Below are 25,003 nucleotides of genomic sequence, written 5' to 3' on the forward strand. Positions count from 1 at the left end.
ATTTTTATCAAAAGTGGTCTCTGCATTTCATTTGAACCAGTGCATCTCCCTGCCATCTCTGGACAGGGAGAGAGATGTAGAAGAGTCTCATCTGATGGGGCCCTTGGATGTCAAGAGGCATACTGTCAGGTATCTGGAGGTCACTGGGCCTTTGCGTAGGTCGGATCGCCTGTTTGTCCTCCATGGTGGTATTAGACCAGGGGAGGAAAGTGGGTTAGACGCCAAAGTAGTCCAAGTGTAACTTTATTTGGATGGAGACATCACTTCATTCAACCGCCCGACTCAGGCCGAGTTTCGCCCTGCTTAGGGCTGCCTCAGGGGCTAAAAATAATAAATATGTGACATGAAATAAAATATAAAAAATTATATAAATTAAATAAAATTTCCGATATAAAAGGTACCACAAGAAATAGTAAAAACATAAATCACACAGAAAAGAGCAGCTTAAAAAATTAAAATATTAAAATATTGAAAAATGCAGTGGCATATCAACATTTTTACCTGTATATATTAGTGTGCTCTATTTATATTTCAAAAAAATATTCTTGGATAATCGCACCAAATATCTGTTATTCTGGAGTTCTGTAAACCAATAAACAAATAATTAAACAGGAATTTAAAAACAAACCAACTCGGAAACTGCAAACATACGGCAAACCAGATTTATGGAGACGGATTGAAAAACTAAAGTTAACCAGATTAATAAAGAATGAAAAATAAAGAATAAAATCCTTTAGTCATTATGATTGTACTAGTGCTCGTGCTGTGATGTGGAAGACATTAATGAACTGACTCTCTTCTAAAGACTCAGTAGTATACACATAGGGGTAGATTTTCAAAGGCGCGCGAACAGCCTACTTTTGCTTGCGCATCAGACTCAAGCAAAAGTACGCTGGATTTTAGTAGATACGCGCGGAGCCGCGCATATCCACTAAAATCCTGGATCGGCGCGCGCAAGGCTATCGATTTCGTATAGCCTGCGCGCGCCGAGCCGCGCTGCCTACCCCCGTTCCCTCCGAGGCCGCTCCGAAATCGGAGCGGCCTCGGAGGGAACGGGAGGGAACGGGAGGGAACGAACGGGAGGGAGGGAACGGGAGGGAGGGGAGGGAACGGAGGGAACGGGAGGGAGGGGAGGGAACGGGAGGGAACGGCTAGCTGCCCGCTGGCGCGCGTCCCCGCGCGCCAGCGGGCAGCTAGCGCGCTGGGACGCGATCTGGGGGCGGGTCCGGAGGGCGCGGCCACGCCCCCGGGCTGCCCATGGCCGTAGCCACGCCCCCGGGCCCGCCCCCGGAACGCCCCCGACACGCCCCGAAAACGCCGCGCGGTTCGGGCCCGCCCCCGACACGCCCCCCCGACACGCCCCCTCCGAAAACCCCGGGACTTACTCGAGTCCCGGGGTTCTGCGCGCGCCGGTAGACCTATGTAAAATAGGCTTATCGGCGAGCAGGGCTCTGAAAATCCGCCCCTTAGCATATATAATCCGAGTGGCCGGGTAATATGAGTGTAAACAATTACTGAGAAACAAGTAAAAATTGCCTATAAAGTGTAACACTGACTCTACAGTTTCAATAGGCAAAAAAATGCCGACTTGTCATGCCACTTTTAAATAGAACAGGTGTTTCAGTCATAGTGACTATACTGGTGCTGTAATGTAGGAATTGCAAAATAAAAATAAACCGCACTTTAAAATATCTCAGTAGTACTCACATAGCATTTGTATTCAGAGTAGCCAGGTAATATATGTAAACTACTGAAGAACCTAGTGAGAAATACCTTGAAATTGACACACTGACTAAGCAATTTCAATATGCAAAAAATGCCGACATGTAGCACTACTATTTCAGAAAGCCGACAATGGCCGTTCTTATTAGGCTGGCAATAAAATATATAATATGCTAAATTCAGAATAAGCTACTGTAATTTAAACTCAGGTATGTATAGGCAAATACCAAATGCAAACATGTAAACAAACCGCTATCAAATTGAGCCAAATAACGTGTGCGATAAAAAAAAAAAAATATTTAGTATGGAAACTTACAGAAAAACAGTATAATCATTCAGAATACTTACTGCTAAATGAATAAGGGTACGTATGGTCTCCGATCGAGTACACCAGGTACATTTAAAACGCTATTGCGCCGATACCACTTTTAAATAGAACAAAAACCGCGCCAAAAGAAGTTGCCCATCTTATAAGATGGGAGTAGCTTCAAAATGCCCGTATGTGCTGGGACCGAAGGATATAATAAATGTATCTGAGGAAGCTAAATTGATATTTATAAATGAAAAACTATTGTTAATGTGTCAGTGAACTAAAAAATATTGGTTAAGACAGTCTATAGCATTGCGAGTATAAAAAAAAAAATTTATTCACAAAAATTTTTTTAAAACGATCATAATCTTACTATGATTATATTTCATACTTTGTACATATATTGTGCACTCCTTAAAATTAGGGGGCGAACAATATAGTGGATTTCCATAAGTATTTTGCCATAAAAATAAAATTCTTACTTAAAAATGCCTTCAGAACAAAAACAAATGTGACAAAAAAATGTTTTGTATCATTACGATCAAATAATAACTAAATTAAAAGAATTATATAAGTAATAGGGGTCTCTGGTCAGGTACATACGGGTCATTCGATAAATACTAATTTATGTGAAAAACGCGCCAAAGGTACTAGTTGATTATATCAAGGCAGAGTGACAAAATAATATCACATAAAAAACATGAGTTGAGAAAAAAATGTTGAAAAAAATATTGAAAAACACTTGAGTCTTATTTGAACTGAGACAAAATTAATATCGGATAAATTAAAAACACTTATTTAACCATACTATTGTGAACTGAGACTAATAACACTCTTATGCTTACATGTAAAAAAACTGTACCACCTACCATCTAGATATATAGAACAAGATAAAATACCATATGATACTATTAATCCATTTCAAAGTTGCATTGTGATCTTGAATCAAAAATTGTATCAAAGCCGCCGCATGTGGTAATTAAAATACAATAGTAATTTAACCAAATATCTCATTATGTAACAGATAAGACAAAATTTAAAAAATAGTGAAACATTAGAAATGGTAAATTTTTTTTTTAAAAGATGAAAAAATTAAATGTGGTAGAAAATAGTAATTTGTACATTTGTGTAAAATATAAATGGAAGTAATCACAAATAGAAAGGTAAAAACATTGATAAAAGACAGAGCACATAAACAAGGAATTATTTATACAGACAAGAGTTAAAATAATGAAAATTATAAAAAAAAACCCAGAATAATCAATTTCTAAATTGAGTCCATTAGGTTCCATGGTTTTAAATTCAAAAATATACTTTTGCTCTAGTTGTAATAGCATTTTATCCAAATCTCCGCCACGCCAATTTGGAACCACTTTTTGAATCACACAAATTTTGAAATCACTAAAGTTGTGGTTAATTTGGATAGCATGTTGAACAAGCGGTTTGGATTCAATTTTCCTTTTAATGTTACTTTTATGTTCAATTATACGCTTACTAAATTGTCCTAATCTCTATGCATGGGGCATGGTGACTTCCACATAATGAAGCTCGCAGGTATTGAGCTGAGATGGATAATATATTACAGTCTTCATAGTGGGGTGAGAAAGCAAAGATGAGGAAGGAAGGTTAACACGTCTTTTTGGAGATGTATCAGGACTCTGAACCAGTGGCGTAGCCAGAATTGATTTTTTGGGTGGGCACAAGGTTAACATGGGTGGGCTGTAGGCATGCAGGTCTACTAGTTGTTTTTTTACTGATAAATAATGCCAAATTATGCAGCATAGCATTCACATCTACGCCTAAGTATGAGGTTTACTTAATGATACAAACATAATTCACGGTGATTTGTGGTACTTTAGCCTTCTTATTATTACGATTTTATACACGGCTCCTACCTGTCCATAAATTTTGAGAGAGCGGTTGTGTTGCTTATATTTAAATTGCTAACATCTCAAAATATAGATATATATTTTTACCTTTGTTGTCTGATCTTTGTATTTTTCTAATCAGTTGGTCCTGGTCTCTTTTTCCCATTTTTTCCCTTATAGCTCATTTCCTAATTCCTTTTCAGTGTCTTTCTTCTATTACTGTCTTCTTCCCTTACACACACACACACACACATATACACATACACGCTTTCTCTCACAGACTCCCTCTCACACACTCAAGCTGTCACTCTCATATGCTCTCCCCCCCCCAGCTCACATTCAAGTTCTCACTTTCTCACCCCTCCCCAGGCTTATATTCTTATGCACACACAGACGCACATCCAGGCACCCATTCTCACCCACACACATAAACCCAGACTCCCATTCTCAACCAAACATACACACATTCGAGCTCCCATTCACCCACATATTCAAGCTTCCATTCTCACCCACATACACACCCAGGCTCCAGTTTTTACCCACACACACTCCCATTCTCATCCACACATACACATTCAAGCACGTGCACAGCTTCCACTTTCTCCCCCAGAGCAGGAAGATCAGCTGCCTCTCCTGCTGCCACCGGCCTCCTGCTATCTTCGGGCGTCGGGCCGTACTGCCCGCCGAACTTCCTGTCGGGGGGGGGGGGGGGGGGAGCGGAAGCGCAGCGCACAACGTCCGCTTCCTCCCTCCCCCCCCCAAGCAGGAAGATCGGCGGGCAGTACGGCCCGACGCCCGAAGATAGCAGGAGGCCGGTGGCAGCAGGAGAGGCAGTTGATCTTCCTGCTTTGGGGGAGAAAGCGGAAGCTGTGCGCGGCGCTTCCGCTCCCCCAAACAGGAAGTTCGGCGGGCCCGACGCCCGAAGATAGGAGAACGGGTGGCAGCAGGAGAGGCAGCTGATCTTCCTGCATTGGGGGGAGGAAGTGGAAGCTGCGCGCGGCGCTTCCACTCCCCCCCCCCCCCCCCGAACAGGAAGACCGGTTGGCCATACGGCCGCAGCAGCGCTTCCCCATGTGTGCCGTGATGGCGCGCGAGGCGTGGGTTCTCTTGTTCTCTTGTTCGCTGTCGCGGGGATGGGATCCCGCGACAGCCTTGCAGTTGCGGTGCCATTTGGGTGGGCCTGGGTCTAAGTTGGGTGGGCACCTGCCCACCCAGGCCCACCCGTGGCTACGCCACTGCTCTGAACTTGCCGCTAAGTGAGGATCTGAATATTTATTTTCATTGAAGATAATCAATATCTGCATGCTGGAAGTGTTTTAAATTGCTTACTTTGGAAAAATAAAAGCCAGAGGGATTATGTAAAACCTAATGCTGTGTTCTTACCCTAGGATCAGGATCTCAGACTGCCACACCTGATATCATTTCCCACATTGAACAAAGGGAAGAGCCGTACATCAGGGATGAGCCAGGATCAGAGGAAAGGGAAACTGGGAAAAGCAGCTGCTCCGGTGAGTGCAGTAATAAGAGGGACTGGGGTAAAACTGCTGGGATCTGCAGAGACCCCTTCACCAGCAACTCTGAGATTGCTTTAATCACTTGCAGGGTTTTTGTTTCAGGCATCAGTCACATAGAATATGCTTTTTGAAACCCAGTTACCCAAAGACCAAATATCATCTGAGAATCATAGTGTGGTCTGTTTGAAAAGAAAGATGGGGACCATCCCTGCTGACCATTCCATAATTTATGGAGCTTTGTCGTATTATAATAGAGCTCTACATGTTACTTTTTCCTTAGTTAGGAATAAGAAGTGCTTTATCAGCCTTTCCTGTTTACCGTTGCATGATCAGAGAGTCAGTGCTGAAGTCCTTTATTCTAGAGGAAAGTGAGCTATTGCCCATATCGGACCTGAGGTGATGAGATGCATCTTGGCCTACAGGAGTGGGAGCATTACAGCAGCAGCCCAGAAGTGATGATGTCATCATTGGGCTTCCAGTGGACATCAATTCTCCCCTACCCCTCTCAGACAGCAAAGGGCCCCCTCTGCCCAGATCATTATTTATCTCCACACACAAACCTGTCCTTATTTGACTCTTAAGCCCAAAGGTATGCCCACCCCCGCTTTGCTCCGTACTGAATTAACTTCCAGGCACAAAGAGACTCTGACTTCTCTGGAGTCCCTTAGTCTGTGTCTCTAACAAACAGAATAATACTCTCTGTTTACTTTTAATCTAGAAAATGATGATCCTGGAGTTAAAAATAAAAATGGACAAGAGTCGAAAGCCATTCAGAATCCAGAAGGAAAGGTGTTGAAATTATCAGGAATAATTAGAGAAGTTACTTCCTCATGGTCTGCTTCGGAAAGAAATTGCAGGAATCAGTGCTGCTCAGAGAAGAAGCAAAGAAATGCAACAGGACACTCAGCTGAGAATTCTGTGTGTGAGCAAAGGGCCAGTAATTTCACTCACCCAGGCGCAGAGCAGAGAAATGAGATAATAGAACAAAAAGGCTTGTATAATGATTTTCTGAAATTTCAGAGACCTCACACGGAAGAATCATTTATCTGTGCTGAGTGTGGTAAAAGCTTCCATAGCCAGATTACCCTTACAAGACAGGAGAGTGTCCACAGGGGTGAGAAACCATTTACCTATATTGAGGTTGGTAAAACTTTCCGCCAGAAGAAAAATTTAACAAGGTGTGAGAGACACCATACTGCTGTGAAATCATTTACATGCAGTGAGTGTGGTAAAAGATTCCATCTTAAGGAAAGCCTGATAAGCCACCAGACAGAACATACTGTTGAGAAACTATTTATGTGTATGGAGTGTGGTAAAAGGTTCTGTCATAAGGTAGGCCTGACCAGGCACCAGAGAGTCCACACTGGTGAGAAACTAGTTACATGTTCTGAGTGTGGTAAAAGCTTCAATCAGAAATCAAATCTGATCTGCCACCAGGAAGTCCACACTTGTGAGAAACCATTTACATGTACTGTGTGTGGTAAATGTTTCCTTCATAAGATAAGCCTGACCAGCCATCAGAGAGTCCATACAGATGAGAAACCATTTACATGTACTGAGTGTGGTAAATGCTTCTGTGAGAAGAAAAGCCTCATGGCCCACCAGAAAGTCCACACTGGTGAGAAACTATTTACATGTACTGAGTGTGGTAAAAGCTTTAATCAGAAGAAAAATCTGATCAGCCACCAAGGAGTCCACACTGGTGAGAAACGATTCACATGTTCTCAGTGTGGTAAAAGCTTCAATCAGAAGACAAATCTGATCAGACACCAGAACGTCCACACTTCTGAGAAACCATTTACATGTACTGAGTGTGGTAAATGTTTCCGTCATAAGATAAACCTGACCAGCCATCAGAGAGTCCACACTGGAGAGAAACCATTCACATGTGCTGAGTGTGGTAAAAGCTTTAATCAGAAGAGAAATCTGATCATCCACCAGAGAGTCCATACTGGAGAGAAACCATTTACATGTACTGAGTGTGGTAAAAGCTTCAATCAGAAGAGAAATCTGATCAGCCACCAGAAAGTCCACACTGGTGAGAAACCATTTACATGTACTGAGTGTGGTAAATGTTTCCGTCATAAGATAAGCCTGACCAGCCATCAGAGAGTCCACACTGGAGAGAAACCATTCACATGTGCTGAGTGTGGTAAAAGCTTTAATCAGAAGAGAAATCTGATCAGCCACCAGAGAGTCCATACTGGAGAGAAACCATTTACATGTACTGAATGTGGTAAAAGCTTCAATCGGAAGAGAAATCTGATCAGCCACCAGAAAGTCCACACTGGTGAGAAACCATTTACATGTACTGAGTGTGGTAAATGTTTCCGTCATAAGATAAGCCTGACCAGCCATCAGAGAGTCCACACTGGAGAGAAACCATTTACATGTACTGAGTGTGGTAAATGCTTCTGTGAGAAGAAAAGCCTCATGGCCCACCAGAAAGTCCACACTGGTGAGAAACTATTTACATGTACTGAGTGTGGTAAAAGCTTCAATCAGAAGAAAAATCTGATCAGCCACCAAGGAGTCCATACTGGAGAGAAACCATTTATATGTACTGAGTGTGGTAAAAGCTTCAATCAGAAGATAAATCTGACCAGCCATCAGAAAGTCCACACTGGTGAGAAACCATTTACATGTACTGAGTGTGGTAAATGTTTCCGTCATAAGATAAACCTGACCAGCCATCAGAGAGTCCACACTGGAGAGAAACCATTTACATGTACTGAGTGTGGTAAATGTTTCCGTCATAAGATAAGCCTGACCAGCCATCAGAGAGTCCACACTGGTGAGAAACCATTTACATGTACTGAGTGTGGTAAATGCTTCTGTGAGAAGAAAAGCCTCATGGCCCACCAGAAAGTCCACACTGGTGAGAAACCATTTACATGTACTGAGTGTGGTAAATGTTTCCGTCATAAGATAAACCTGACCAGCCATCAGAGAGTCCACACTGGAGAGAAACCATTTACATGTACTGAGTGTGGTAAATGTTTCCGTCATAAGATAAGCCTGACCAGCCATCAGAGAGTCCACACTGGTGAGAAACCATTTACATGTACTGAGTGTGGTAAATGCTTCTGTGAGAAGAAAAGCCTCATGGCCCACCAGAAAGTCCACACTGGTGAGAAACTATTTACATGTACTGAGTGTGGTAAAAGCTTCAATCAGAAGAAAAATCTGATCAGCCACCAAGGAGTCCACACTGGTGAGAAATGATTCACATGTTCTCAGTGTGGTAAAAGCTTCAATCAGAAGAGAAATCTGATCAGCCATCAGAAAGTCCACACTGGTGAGAAACCATTTACATGTACTGAGTGAGGTAAAAGTTTCCGTCATAAGTTAAGCCTGACCAGCCATTAGAGAGTCCACACTGATGAGAAACCATTTACATGTACTGAGTGTGGTAAAAGTTTCCGTCATAAGATAAGCCTGACCTGCCACCAAAGAGTCCACACTGGTGAGAAACCATTTACATGTACTGAATGTGGCAAAAGCTTTAATCAGAAGAGAGATCTGATCAGCCACCAGAGAGTCCACACTGGTGAGAAACCATTTACATGTACTGAGTGTGGTAATAGTTTCCGTCGTAAGAGAAGCCTGACCGCCCACCAGAGAGTCCACACTGGTGAGGTCTTACTGGTTCCATAGTTTGAAAGGGCAGATGTTCAGGTGAGCTCTCAGCGGCCTGCTGCATATCGGCTCCTGCAGCAACCTCTCCCGAGTCCTCAGAGATCTCAAACAGTGCTGAGAGGCCTTTGCCCAGCGCCACAGTCTCCGGAGGAGATTCAATGAGGGCGCCCATCTCCAATGCCTCCACATCTCGTCGCGGTTGCTGGGTATGTATCTCGGCAGGGTTAACGGGTGGGAACCTCTCCACCGAGGATAACGATGTTAGAAGCTCAGGGATGGGTTTAGGGTCCTCTTCTCCCCGAACCCCGGCCAGCGAGCCAACTTCCAGTTTAGCAACCGCCCAATGAACATGACTGTCCATAGGACCCACCAATGGGCTAGGGGAGAGAGTGTCCGAAACCAACCGCTCTCTCACCCTTCTCTTGCGAGCAGAATGAGGCATTCGTGAAGCAAAAAGAAATTGAAGAGAGAGATGCTACCGCTCGCCTCTCGACAGTGCCATCTTGGAATGCGATGTTTCTGACTGCCCTTTACAACTTCAGAATTTGGCATTCTCTCCACCACCAACCTCTGGTCAACACCAGCACTGATGATGCCTCTTTCCTCCTAAGCTCTCACTGATGGTGACCAATATACCCCCATCCAAGCTGCTGTTTTCCGCTTGTCCGCCACCTCTGCCAACAGTTTCTCAAATGTACATTGAGTAGTCATGCAAGTGCCTGAATGCAGGGCTGAACCACTGTTTCCCCTGTATGTAACCATATCAGTTGAGACTCCTGAGTTTTGCCTCCCTACCAGCAGATGGTGACAGAGAAAGTTCACGGACACTGTACATAACCCAGTGTACCACCTGTAGTGCCCCATAATTTCTCTGTCTCCAGCAGATAGTGTTAAAATCTGTAACCTGGAGTACAGAAAAGAAAGAGAAGAGAGATCTCTAGTTCTGCCCAGGGGTTGTCAGGTCCTAGTGGTACATCAACAAACAGGGAGGCACGGGCTCCTTCCTTGTGTCAGGAAGCTGCACAGATATGGGCGGAAGCCCTCTCCCATTCGATGTACCTCAGGGCCACCTACTTGCCGGGAGTGGACAATGTGTTGGCAGACAAGCTGAGTAGCATCTTTCAACCGCACGAGTGGTCTCTCAACCCCTCGGTAGTGAACTCCATCTTCCAACAATGGGGATATCCTCAGATAGACCTCTTTGCATCTCCTCAAAACCTCAAAGTAGAGAACTACTGCTCTCTCATTCACAGCAAACACTCTCAGCCCAGAGACGCATTCTCCCTCTCATGGGCAACTGGTCTGCTTTATGCATTCCCTCCACTTCCTCTTCTCTCGAAGACTAGTGTCCCCCTAGTTTGAGGCAGTTGAGCAGGAGGTTGGTGACTCTCGAAGGCAGTGCTCTCCGAGATTGCGTGGGGGTGTATATCTGCTGGTCCAGATCCCTCATCCGCCACATGGCAGTATTGGTTCCACTGGCAGCTCTGCATTTTGGGTCCCGTCTGAGCAGGGAAGTATTGAATTTTGTTTCTGTTTGTTCCAGGACTAGTTACAGCAGTGGTTGCAGTTTTAAAGCTGGTTTAAAAAAGAAAAAAAAAAAACAAGCGAGAGCAGGTGTGAGGCAGTGGAATCATTGTGCCAGTCATCCGAGGGCTGCTCTAGCATTCCCCACACCCTCGCTTCCGATTGGCCGGAGCACTGGCCAATCGGGAATGCTAGAGCATTCAGGACATTACACCATACCAAAACAGCGCACTAAATGATTTAACACAGTTTATCATTGGCTCTCTGGGATATTCATTTTGTAGAAAGAAGCCTGTGACTGGTTTTCCTTTTGGAATAGAAGAAAGGATTTTAAATATGCTGGAAAAATGCCCACTGTTTGAGGTTACTGTCTTAAGGTGAAATCCATTACAGTACCAGCATATTATAAGAACATAAGAAATTGCCATACTGGGTCAGACCAAGGGCCCATCAAGCCCAGCATCTGCTCTCCAGCAGTGGCCAATACAGTTCGTAAGAACCTGGCAAGTACCTGTATCCAAAAACTAGTTACTGTTGCTAGTAGTAATAGCAGTGGTCAACTTCATGGACTTCTCCTGCAAGTTTTAGACACTGAAACTTCAACCCACAATCTACGGTAGATCACAGGCGTTACGTTATCCCCCGCCTTCCCCTCCCATTGTGCCCTGCTCTTCGCAAAACACAAAACATGGCTCAAAAACAATGCAGATTCTGCTATAATATTGCTTTCAAGCTACGAGTGATTGCGTATGCTAAACAACACGGAAACAGAGCAGCAGAGAGGAATTACGGGCCACCGCCAACTGAAAAGATGATAAGAACTTGGAGAAGACAGGAAGAGGACTTACAAAAAGCTATGCATAGTAAACACAATCTGCGACATGGAATTGCAAAATGGCCAGAACTAGAAGAAGAATTAAAAACTTGGATATTAGACCACAGAAGCTCGGGATTTTCAGTTTCCACAAAAATGATTATTCAACAAGCAAGAGTGATAGCCACTAATAGGGGCATCGCTGATTTTACAGGATCAACGTCATGGTGTTCTAGATTCATGAAGAGAAGTGACCTAAGAATGCGAACTAAAACAATAGTAGCACAAAAGATGCCAACAGAATATGAAGAAAAGATTATTGAGTTTCATAGATTTGTCATTAATGCAAGAAAAAGAGAAAATTTTGAACTTTCACAAATAGGAAACATGGATGAGGTCCCACTGACATTCGATGTACCCTCAAACAGAACAGTAGATTCCAAAGGTGCAAAAAGTGTTGTTGTTAAAACATGTGGGCATGAAAAAACGCATTACACAGTCGTGTTGGCTTGCTGTGCCGATAGAACAAAATTGCCGCCTCTTTTGATTTTCAAAAGGAAAACCTTGGGCAAGGAAAAACTGCCTAAAGGTGTGTTTGTGCATGTTCATCCTAAAGGCGGGATGGATGAAGGGGGGATGATGTTGTGGATAGACAATGTATGGTCTAGGCGTCCTGGTGGACTGTTAAAGAAACCTGCCTTTCTAGTATGGGATCAGTTTCGGAGTCACAGAACAGAAGCTGTGAAAAATAAAATCTACCAACTGAACACTCAAATGGCTGTAATTCCAGGTGGCCTAACGAGCCAGCTTCAACCTTTAGATGTCTGCATTAATAAACCATTTAAAGGATTCATGAAGGAGAAATGGAACAGTTGGATGCAGTCTACAGATTTTGAAGTGACAGCATCAGGAAGAAGGAAGAGGCCTAGTATTTCACAGATTTGTGAATGGGTCAGAACTTCAGGGGATGCTGTGAAACATGAGACAGTTGTAAAGTCATTTAAGAAATGTGGAATTAGTAACTCACTTGATGGCACAGAGGATGATTTGTTATACGAACACTCAGTTTCTGAAGAACAGGCTTCAAGTGATTCTTCATTTAGCTCTGGAGAGGAATTTCTGGGTTTTGAGGATGAAGATTGAACTACAGTGTTCCCTAGTTACATCCTAGTTACATGGATGAAGATTGAACTACAGTGTTCTCTGGTTACATCCTAGTTACATGGATGAAGATTGAACTACAGTGTTCTCTGGTTACATCCTAGTTACATGGATGAAGATTGAACTTCAGTGTTCTCTAGTTACATCCTAGTTACATGGATGAAGATTGAATTTCAGTGTTCTCTGGTTACATCCTAGTTACATGGATGAAGATTGAACTTCAGTGTTCTCTGGTTACATCCTAGTTACATGGATGAAGATTGAACTTCAGTGTTCTCTGGTTACATCCTAGTTACATGGATGAAGATTGAATTTCAGTGTTCTCTGGTTACATCCTAGTTACATGGATGAAGATTGAACTTCAGTGTTCTCTGGTTACATCCTAGTTACATGGATGAAGATTGAACTACAGTGTTCTCTGGTTACATCCTAGTTACATGGATGAAGATTGAACTTCAGTGTTCTCTGGTTACATCCTAGTTACATGGATGAAGATTGAACTACAGTGTTCTCTAGTTACATCTTAGTTACATGGATGAAGATTGAACTACAGTGTTCCCTAGTTACATCCTAGTTACATGGATGAAGATTGAACTTCAGTGTTCTCTAGTTACATCCTAGTTACATGGATGAAGATTGAACTACAGTGTTCACTAGTTACATTTTTGTAGACATAAATAACTATAAAATTCAATAAATCATTATGGAATTTCATCAAAAAATATAGAAAATTATTTTTTTCCTTAAAAATGTGTATAAAAAAGGGGGGCGTCTTATGCGTCACTGCGTTCTATAAACCGGCAAATACGGTAGTTGCCTTTCTGAACGCATAATTTGTAAGGTCATATATACCGTTTCCTGTATGTACTAGTTAAAGATAATGTATATTATTGCATATAATACTTTTGTTATTATTGTATATAATACTTTTTGGAGTGATTAATTTATATAAGGTTATCCATAGTGTATAAGGTTATACTCAGTCCCTTACTGAGTGTAAAATTTGCAATGCTACTTATTATGTTCTTCTGTTGTTTTTCCACCAGATACTGTTCCTTTTCTCCTATTCCTGTTTTTCCCTCTCTTCTCTCGCCCCTTCTCTCTTTCTGTCTGCTCCCTCTTTCCCACCCTGGTTTTTTGTAATTTCCTCCTTCAGTTATATTGTAAACCGGCATGATGTACCCACGAATGTCGATATATAAAAGCTAATAAATAAAATAAATAAATAGGGGGCGCTAGTGAACAGTGCTGAGAAATGGCCGCATAACCTTTCTGCTCCCTTCAAGCTCTACTCTTAGAGGTTGTATAGCCACGCTTAACTGAGGATTTTTGCAAGCAAAGAACGGTTACCGAAGGGTAAAGCAGCCAGGATGGCTACAAAACGGAAAACTACTGATCTTAAACAGTTTTCCTTCAGCAAACTAACTGAGGAGGCGCTAGCTGACGCGGAGATGCAGGCCTCAAAGCCACAAGGAGAATCGCGAGCGCCCGAGGAGCTGGATATTTCAACTGATCCCCCTGGTGCATCCAACGCAGGGCCCCTACATCCGGACTTACCCACTAGAACTGAAATCCGAAGTTGGTTCATTGAACTTAGAGCCGACCTACAAAACCATAAAGAAGAATTATTAGCTTGGATGTAAGAAATGAAATAAGATCTAAATAGTATAGGCCACCGCGTGGATGAATTAGATCTTAGAGCGGACAGAGTTCCCATATTGATGCTCTCAATCAAACCACGTCTCAGCTCGCATTGGATGTGGAAACCATGACCGGAAAAATCGAGGATCTCGAAAATAGATCTCGACGCTCCAACATCCGCATTCGTGGAGTGCCCGAGTCGGATCCATATCTTGACTGCATGAAAACTGCAGCGGCCATTTGCACGGATCTCATCACGGCCTACGCAGCTCCCCTTGGTGAGATGGCCTCTCCTCCGGTGATAGAACTGGAGTGCGCTCACCGTGCGCTGGGTCCTCAATGGGACAAGCCTCGGGACATAATTCTTAAATTTCTTAATTTTTCGCCAGAAAGAGGAAGTTATCAATGTGGCTAGAGCAGACCCGCGCTGGAAGTGGCAAGACTTGGATATCGCTATATACAACGATTTAGCACCTTCGACCCTTCAGAAAAGATATCAACTCAAAGAGGTGAGTGCAGCTCTGCGTGCTGAGGGGATAAAGTATCGTTGGGCTTTTCCTTTCGCTCTGCTATTTCAGCGGCAGGGCATCGCCTATAAAATAAAATCAATAAGTGATGCGGTGCGATCTTTCGCTGAAGCCGGGCTTAATCCGGACACGATCCCAAGATGGCGCCGGCATGGAACTGGACGAGGATGCCTTCGCAGGCAGCCCAGCTTTTTGGATGGCACCCCTGCTGATAAGGGATGAGTATGGGAAGCCTTTGCTGCTTTAGCTTTCTGATACTACTGACTGTTCACTTGCTATTTTCTGATTTGTTTCGCAGGTTAAAATGACTCCAGTTTGGATTGTATTTGAAATTGTTCTCAGACATCGCCAGATCCTCGGCGGTGGTTTAACAGTTTACATGACTTTTAAAACCTCATTTTGGTTATTAATGGGAGAGAAGAGAAGGAGAGATTTTCTTTTTATTGTTCTTGCGATGTTTCTCCTCTGTTCTTCTCCTATTGCTTGTTGAGTGGGGCTGTGGGGATCGGTTCTTGGGCTGTTGCGCTGGACTTGGGGAGACTCGCAGGAAATTGTGGGCGAGTCTCCCCAAGTCCAGTTATAGACATGATACAGTCACTAAGATTTTGGGAAGTGTTGACTATGTTCCATCTAAATTTGATGTATATGGTTGCTTATCCAACGTTCTGGTATCCTTTTCTCAGTATGTTATCTCATTGCATGGGAGTGTCTCAGAGGTCCTCTTGTAGCGTTTCTTCTAAATCTCCCAGTAATCATGGTTAAAATCCTTTCTCTTAATGTAAAAGGGCTAAATACTTACAGAAAACGCTTCCTTCTTAGGAAAGAAGTTTTACGCCAGATAGCGGACATAGTATTTGTACAGGAAACTCACTTAAAACGCAGGCATGATCATCTACTGGCCTTCAAAGAATTTCCACATAAATATTTGGCAGCAGCAGATAAAAACCACAAGTATGCGGGGTCTGGGATTTTAATCTCCGCTCAACTAGTGTATGATTACATCTCTCATGTGGCAGATCCTGGGGGCAGGTTTGTACTCAATTCAGATGGGCAATCAGGTATACACACTAGTGTCTCTTTATGGTCCGACTCATGATCATGAAATATTTTTTCATAGCATTAAAAAGCTATTAATGTCTCATGCTAAAGGTATATTAATTATTGGTGGAGATTTCAACCTCACCTTAAAGCATGACCTAGATAGCTCGAACCCGCACTCCCACAATTCTGGAAAGGCCAGAAAAGTACTGCATGCTATTATGGGTGATTGAAGTTTGATTGATGTTTGGAGAAATCGGTATCCCAGATCTCGTTCTTATACATTTTACTCTACTCCTCATGCGAGTTATTCTCGTATAGATTATTTATTATCAGATAAGACACTTGGAAACAGAATTACGCGTTCAGACATAGATACCATTACGTGGTCTGATCATGCGCCTATCAGCATAGAAGTAGACATGAGTAGTAGCGATATGGGAGACCACTTTTGGAAGCTTAATGAATCTCTGTTTCAGGATGCCGCGTTCACTAAGCAGTTTGAACACCAAATGAAGGAATACTTTGAGTTAAATGACACTCCCACAACCACCCCCAGTATTCTCTGGGATTGTTCTAGGCTTTTTTATATCCAGATCCTAGGAAAATCAAACAACAAAAAAGGGAGGAGTTGCTTCATGAATTAAAGACCTTATCCCAAGAACATATGCACAGCCATTCACCTCGTTGTTATCAGAAATTATTAGCACTACATTCGGAATTGAGCAAACTAGACCATGCACAATTAATACATCAGATGGAAGTCACAAAGCAAGTGTACTATGAGTGCAGGGACAAAGCTGGTCGCCTACTTGCTAGACGGCTTAAAGCTAGAACCGGCCAAAGTAATATCACCAAAATAAAAAATAATGCAGGAAACATACTGACGGCGTCCCAGGAGATCCGCTCAGCATTCTCAGAGTTTTACAGTACTCTTTATAGTACAGACAGCAATATACAACAGTTAGACATTGATAACTACTTGCAGAACATTGACTTACCCTGTGTCTCTGATGTACAGCAGTGTTTTATTTTGGATGCCCCAATTACAGTGAAAGAGGTGCTATCCGTCATTAAATCCTTTAAACCGGGCAAGGCACCAGGGCTAGACGGGCTATCGGGTGTCTATTATAAGAAATGTGCCCTCACTTTAGCTAAACCATTGGTTCGATTTTTTAATGGATTAAGGGAAGAGGGCACTCTTACTTCTCAGGCAAATGTGGCTGGCATAACAGTGCTTGCTAAACCGGGCCACGACCCTACACTGTGTGCATCATATCGGCCCATATCATTACTAAATTTAGATCTTAAACTCCTTGCCCGTATATTAGCGGTCCGGCTCAATAACTTACTACCACAGTTAGTACATTCAGATCAAGTTGGCTTCGTTCCGCATCGTATGGCTGCGGACAACATCCGCAAGGTTATAGACCTGATGTGGTGGGAACAGGAGGAAAGGGAACCGGCCATTCTGCTTTCTATCAACGCCGAGAAGGCGTTTGATTTGGTGCACTGGCCATTTCTTTTTCGCATCTTGCAAAAGATGGCATTTGGGCCAAAATTTATACACTGGATTCGAAAATTATATGATCAACCCAAGGTACGTGTTAAGGTGATCAATGGCTATGGGGAGGCATTTGCTAAAGGCCGTGGTACGAGGCAGGGTTGCCCTTTGTCCCCACTCCTCTTTGCTCTTTTTCTTGAACCTCTTACCACGGCTATTAGGAGATCTGCAGATATAAAGGGAGTGTCTTTTGGGGAATATCACTATAAATTATCTCTGTTTGCTGATGACATGCTATTAATGCTAACTGACCCAATTATATCTTTGCAGGGAGTCATGAGAGAGTTAAATAAGTTTAGTACTGTCTCTGGCTTTAGAGTAAACTTTGAGAAGTCTGAGCTGCTTAACATTAATTTAGATACACTCACTGTCCATCATCTTAGAGAGAAATTCCCTTTCAAATGGGCAAAGTCACATATTAAATATTTAAGAGTGCATCTCTCTTCTAACTTGGTGGACCTCTTTCGCCTCAACTACCAAACTTTACTAGATAAACTCTTTGTAGACTTGAGTCGCTGGAATAGCGGATCTTTTTCTTGGTTCGGCAGAGTAGCTATTGTCAAAATGACAGTATTGCCGAAATTTCTATATTTGCCTCCTTACCAGTATACCTTCCGAAGTCAACATTGCGTATCTGGCAGAAGAAAATATTTGACTTCATTTGGCGGCGGAGATCCCCTCGAATTTCTCGAGATATACTATATTCATCTAAACTGCAGGGTGGATTGGGAGTTCCAAATTTAATGTGGTATTACGCCGCTGCCCAGCTACGAGCACTACTGGACATTCATAGGACTAGATTTCCTAAGCAGTGGGCACAAATTGAACAGGCGATGCCCTGGCAACCCTGGAGTACTTGGCGCATGGTGAAACATATACCCTGGTCGTTGGCCATTACACTGCGTATATGGGCTCAAATGAGAAGGAAATTAGTGGGTAATCACAAATATTTTTATCAGACGACTTTATTTCATAATATACAATTTCCCAGTGGCTATCAAACTTCACATTTTCATTATTGGAGGGAAAAGGGAGTTACGACTGTTGGTCATTTAGTGGATCAGGGCTCGATTCTCTCTAGGGAGCAGTTCATTACTAAATACCACCTTACACACTGTGCATTCCTGGCTTATGCCCAGGCTACTCATTTCATACGATCTCTGAAATCTGATCAACACTTACGCTCTGGGCGATCACTTGTAGAATCTTACTGCCTAAATAGTGATCTCATAACCGGTTCCATATCTAAATTGTATCAGTTATTTTTTCCACCAGGTAGAGCCTACTGTAAATATAAAGAGGTGTGGGAAGCTGACTTACACGAAAGCCTGGACGACAGCAGTTGGCAAGAAGGCTTACGAATGGCTAGGACATGTTCCATATCAGCAGTCATGCAAGAGAACTGTTATAAGATGATCTATCGATGGCATCTTACGCCTGATGGGCTTCACAAAATCTGTCCCCAGATTGATGACAGCTGCTGGCGTCAATGTGGAGAAACAGGCTCCTATTTTCACATATGGTGGTTATGCCCTCAAATTGAACCTTTTTGGGTGGCTCTCTTTTCCTGGCTAAGTAAAATTTTAGGGGTAGAGGTGCTTCCATCGGCGGCCATGGCCTTACTAGGTATATTTCCAGAAGCCATTCCGAACACTCAGGCCCGGTTCTGTGCTCAACTGTTTGTAGCAGCGCGTAGTTTAATTGCAGCATATTGGAAATTGGTGCGTCTGCCTACAGTAGATAAGGTTATAGAACGATTACATGATTACTATAGACTGGCCTCTATGACTGCTATTAAGAATAACTGAGAAGTGGTTTTCCATAAAATCTGGAAACCATTTATTAATCATATCATACCTCAAGTAAATCAAGTAAGAGACCTTGGAGCCATCCTAGACTCCAGAATGAACCTAAAAAAATTCATCAACAACACCACCAAAGAAGGCTTTTATAAACTACAGGTCCTAAAACAGTTAAGACCCCTATTACATTTCCATGACTACCGCTCAGTCCTTCAGGCCATACTATTCTCGAAGATTGATTATTGTAATGCACTTCTGCTTGGTCTTCCGGCCTCATCTACCAAACCTCTTCAGATGCTGCAGAACTCTGCAGCCAGGATCCTCACAAACTCTCGCTGTATGGACCACATCACACTGATTCTCAAAATACTTCACTGGCTACCCATCCACTACAGAATCCTCTTCAAAACACTGACCATCATATACAAAAACCATATTTCAGCAATCATCTCTCCAACTCATCATACCCCTCAAACTTCACTCTTCAGCAAGACCAACCAGATCAGCATACAGAGACTCCCTACAGACTCCTCCTAACAAATCAGTTATACACAACACAATCGAAAAACGAGCGCTATCAACTGCTGGCCCGCATCACTGGAACAATCTCCCGCCAGATCTTTGCCAGAAACGTTGTCATTTCACATTTAGAAAAAAATTAAAAACCTGGCTATTCGCCCAAGCATTTCCTTGAAGAAACTATCTGGTAACCCACACGGTCCAACACCCATCAGTAGCGTCTGTTTTTTTTCGCCTCTCAAAGAAACTGTTTTCCGGTTAATTTACACTCTCTTGTATCTAGCCTTATCGACTTATTTAAACAATAACTAGCCTTATTGACTTCACTGTAAATATAGTATTTATTGTATATAATTTTACCATGTTCGCAACTGCTTTCTATTTACATGCGATGCTCTCCAATTAGAAATTGTTAATCTTTCCCTTTACTTTTCTTCAAAAAGCCCTGTTATACTTTCCCTGTTGTAATGTAACTTTCACTTTCAGTGTTTACTGGTTTAACTGGTTACCCCTAGTTTATTGTAAACCGGTACGATAAGACCTTGTCTTGAGTATCGGTATATTAAAAGAATTTAAATAAATATCACAAATTTATGATTATTGTACATTACTTTATATGTTGATGTCATAGTATACATATTTGGAACCATCTGTCTTAGTTGCTGTTATCTGATAATGTTTCAGTGACTAGATCATGTTGGGTAGGGTGGGGGAGGGGGGTTGGGATCGGGGTTTGGGTTAAGGGCACTCGCAAGTTTATCCAAGTTTAGCCAATTCTGACTCAGTTGTTTTCTTATATATACCATACTATACTTCAGCAATGTGTTTGGTATAATTACTGAATGTATAGAATGATCATGATGTCAGTATTTTCATTTATGTATTTAAGTCTGGATAATTGTGGTTTGAAATATAAAATGAATAAAACTTAAATGTAAAAAAATTTAATTAATTAATTAATTAATATCGTACACATCAACTGTACATCATTTCATGCATCTGATGGTATGGACTGTGTCCTCGAAAGCTCATGCTTTAATAAAAGAGTTAGTCTAAATGATTCCACTCGACTCCTAGTGCTTTTTTATTCAGATGAAGAGTCATTACTTGTTTTCCCTGAAATAGAAGATATTGATAGTGTATCAGAAGGGGAAAATTTGGGAGGTCTTTATAGTAGTGTGTTAGCCACCTTATCCAGTTCTTTGAAGGGGGAGGCAGGACCAAATTAGGATGTGGCTGAAGAGCAGGCAGCACAGTTAGAGAGCACATCTGATGCCCTTGGCATTGTTCCTCAGAGTCCACCCACTATCAGGCCGATACAGTAAAGCGTGGCCGCGGTTACCCTGCTTCTAACCCGATTTGTACCCACAATTCACTATCCCTTTTAACCCATCCTTACCGCTTCTTTAAATCAACGGGTAACCCTTTCCGCCCGCGGCATGTATATGATATGTAAACGATCGGATTAGCTATTCGCTCCCATACAGTAACGTGCGCCCCGATTATCGCCTTTTTAACCGTCTATTTTGCCACGTCCTTAAACTGCAAATTTACCGCCAACCCTGACCCTGGCGTTAGTGTGGTATGACAGCAATAGGCAGCCTCCAATCAAAATCGACTTGACATGTTATAAGAACATAAGAAAATGCCATACTGGGTCAGACCAAGGGTCCATCAAGCCCAGCATCCTGTTTCCAACAGTGGCCAATCCAGGCCATAAGAACCTGGCAAGTACCCAAAAACTAAGTCTATTCCATGTTACCATTGCTAATGGCAGTGGCTATTCTTTAAGGGGCGGATTTTAAAAGCCCTGCTCGCGTAAATCCGCCCGGATTTACGCAAGCAGGGGCTTGCACGCCGGCGCGCCTATGTTCCATAGGCCTGCCGGCGCACGCAGAGCTCCGGGACTCGCGTAAGTCCTGGGGTTTTTCGGGGGACGTGTCGGGGGCGGGGCCGAACGGTGCGGCATTTTGGGGGTGGGGGCGGGCAGAGCAGAGAGCAGAGAGCAAGAGCGCTGTATGGCGTCTGGAAAACTTTAGCGTTGACAGAAAGAACGCTGTATAGCGTCTGGAAAATTTCAGCCTCATAGATGATTGTCAGCTAACGCGGTATACCTGACTGCTCTAAAAAGAACACATCCCCTGAAGAAAGGTTCCGGTGTGAACCAGAAACGTAGCTACGTCGGGTGGACTAACATCGTCAGATAAGTCGGGACTTTGAAATCTCTTTGCAAGAGGCTTGAGTATTACATAAATGATATCTAAGAAAAATTGGTTTTAAAAGAAAAAAATTGTGTTGCAGTTTTCACCAGGGTTTGCACAGAAATTTAAAAAAAACCCATAGGTGGAGGAGGTTTGGTTGATGATTATACTTGAAAATCCAACAGACCTTATGTTGGGCTGAGAAATTTATATATGAAACCCTTCCTCTACCTTTTCAAAAATTTTTTTGTTGTTTAAGTACCAGGTAACGTATAAGGGTCCCACGACACTTTGCGGTTTACCTTTCAAATAGTATGTAAATTTAAGACTTGATTGTCAGCAAAGAATTATTTTTGATATTTGGCAGAAATTTAAATACACTGGGGGTTTATTTATATATTAGATTGTCATTTTGTCAAACACCCCAGAAGATTTGGGTGCTGTGTTTGAGATTTGGTATCATTTACTGCTATACATTCTAATTCTCCCATCTTACTTCTTAGACTTCTGGCATTAGCATACAAACATTTCAAAGTTTGTTTTTTGTTTGTATTTTTATTCTGCTTTTTAATTGATAGGGATAAGTTAGAATTTTTTAGCTCAGGTGAGTTTTTAGTTACAGGCACATGGACTATTTTTCTAATTATTGGAACCTCACTGTCAGGATGCCTTAATTCTAATGCATCTTTAGTATCCTTTGAAGATACCTCTCTCCGAACCATGCGCTGCTGAGCGACTGTCGGCTTTCCCCTTTGTTCTAATTTAAAAGCTGCTCTATCTCCTTTTTAAAGGTCAGCGCCAGCAGTCTGGTTCCACCCTGGTTAAGGTGGAGCCCATCCCTTCGGAAGAGACTCCCCCTTCCCCAAAAGGTTCCCCAGTTCCTAACAAAACTGAATCCCTCTTCCTTGCACCATCGTCTCATCCACGCATTGAGACTCCGGAGCTCTGCCTGCCTCTGGTGACCTGCGCGTGGAACAGGGAGCATTATTATTAAAGCAAATGTGAATAAAGTGTAACAAAAGTTAACTTACTGCATGAGAATTTTCTTACAGTCCTCTCTGCCCTCCTCCCGAGGCGCGCACCCCGGGTGCAACCGGCGGCGAAAGCGGCTTCCAGCGGCCCCCGCCGGCAAAGGTTCACAGGCACTAACGCCAGGGTCAGGGTAGGCGGTAAATTTGCAGGTTAAAGACGCGGCAAAATAGATGGTTAAAAAGGCGATAATCTGGGCGCACGTTACTGTATCGGAGGGAATAGCTAATCCGATCATTAACATATATACATGCCGCGGGCGGAAAGGGATACGCGTCGATTTCAAGAAGCGGTAAGGACGCGTAAAACCGGATACTGAATCACGGGTTAGACATACGCGTCCAAATTGTGTGTACAAAGCGGGTTAGAAACGGTAACTGCGGCCGCGCTTTACTGTATCGGCCTGTTAGAGATTAGCCACTGCTATTACTAGCAATGGTAACATGGAATAGACTTAGTTTTTGGGTACTTGCCAGGTTCTTATGGCCTGGATTGGCCACTGTTGGAGACAGGATGCTGGGCTTGATGGACCCTTGGTCTGACCCAGTGTGGCATGTTTTTATGGAAGAAAGAGGAACTGTATCCAAGGGAAAGGAAACTGCAAGATCTTTAATAATAAAAATGAAGAGAAAAGTATGGAAGCCGTGCCATTCTAGAGCCTTTAGGACTGTAAGTCTGAAAAGTCAGACTGAGGGCACTGAAAAGAGTTCAGTGCCCTCAGTCTGAGCTCCTTCAAGCTGAATCCAAAAACCAGCAGAATCGGGGTTAAACCATTCCCGCATACAAGATGACCTTGTAGCCCAATAATAACAGTGCAGGTCCGGCAGACCCATACCACTTGCCCCTTAGGTAAAAGTACTTGGTGGTAGATCATAGGGGACATGTTAAACAAATATAAGAGCTTGGGTAGTTTGCACATTTTAACCAAATTGATACAGCCAGAACAAGGGAGAAAAAAAATCACGCCAATCCTTTAAATCCTGACAAATTTTTGCAATCATGGGAATATAAATAAGTTTAAAAAGATCCCACAAATCAGGGAAAACACAAACTCCCAAATATATAAATCCTCCCCCTACAAGTTGGAGTCCACCAAAGCATTCAGGAATTTTATTAACTGAACTAAAGGGGAGAATTTCAGATTTAGAGTGATTCAATTGTTATCCAGACAACCTTTCAAATTCGGTTAGTAAGTGCATCAAGCTAGGAGGACAACCTATTAAGATATGTTAAATAGATCAAGACCTCATCAGTGTAATATAGAAATCTTATGTTCAACCCCATTCACCCTTACCCCCCTCTGATCTCAATACTTGCCCTTACTCCCTGAGCTAGGGGTTCTGTAGGTAGAACCAAAAAAACAGCGGAGAGAGAGGGAAACCCTGGCAGATACCACTAGATATCAAAAAGCTTTCTGATAAACGTCCATTCACCATCATATGAGCTCTAAGAGAGTGAGAGATCGCAGAAATCCAACAGTTAAACTCTTCTGGAAACCCAAACTCTATAAGAACTCTTAATAAGTAAGGCCTTAGCACCCTTTCAAGCACTTTATTGGCATCCAAGGTAATAACCCTGCGTAATTTGGTGATATGGAGACTGTTAAATAACCTCCTAATATTATATACAGACCACCTTCCCTTCATAAATCCAGTTTGATCTTGATGTCTTTGAGATGAAGCTGTAAGACCGTAGCCAGAATTTTATTATCAGTGTTAATTAAAGAAATAGGCCTCTATATTTTTGTCTTCAATTCCTATTTGCCATGTGAAGATTTGTCTTCAATTTTGTTTTGATAATTCATAAATAAAAAAAAAAAAGAAACAGATCCCCCATCTTGCTTGTCCCCTTTCATTTTGTGTCTAATATGAAACAAATTACAGAAGAAGGATTGAGTTGTAAAACATTTAATAATTGCAATAAGGAAAGGATAAGTAAATCTATCCATCTCTTATAGAAATCAGTATGATACCGGTCTGGACCATGGCTCTTGCAGGCCGGTAAGCAAGTTATGGCTTTTCTAATTTCAAACTCTGTAATTGGTGACACGTCTTTCTGCCATTTCGGATGTGGAAGAAGAGGGTATGTCAGTTTTAACAGAGAAAGAAGGAGGAGGGATAGAGAAAATGA

General features: G+C 42.5%; 1 protein-coding gene across 1 annotated transcript in view; it reads left to right on the plus strand.

Annotated features, from left to right (window-relative positions):
* Positions 1-25,003, plus strand: part of LOC115083202 — a 164,796-nt gene that overhangs the window by 60,196 nt on the left and 79,597 nt on the right. Inside the window, 2 exon segments of the mRNA XM_029587007.1 lie at positions 5,289-5,408; positions 6,133-9,070. Coding sequence (XP_029442867.1) covers positions 5,289-5,408; positions 6,133-9,070 — 3,058 coding nt within the window.

This window comes from Rhinatrema bivittatum, chromosome 2 (genome assembly GCF_901001135.1).
Source record: "Rhinatrema bivittatum chromosome 2, aRhiBiv1.1, whole genome shotgun sequence".
Classification (NCBI taxonomy): Eukaryota; Metazoa; Chordata; class Amphibia; order Gymnophiona; family Rhinatrematidae; genus Rhinatrema; species Rhinatrema bivittatum.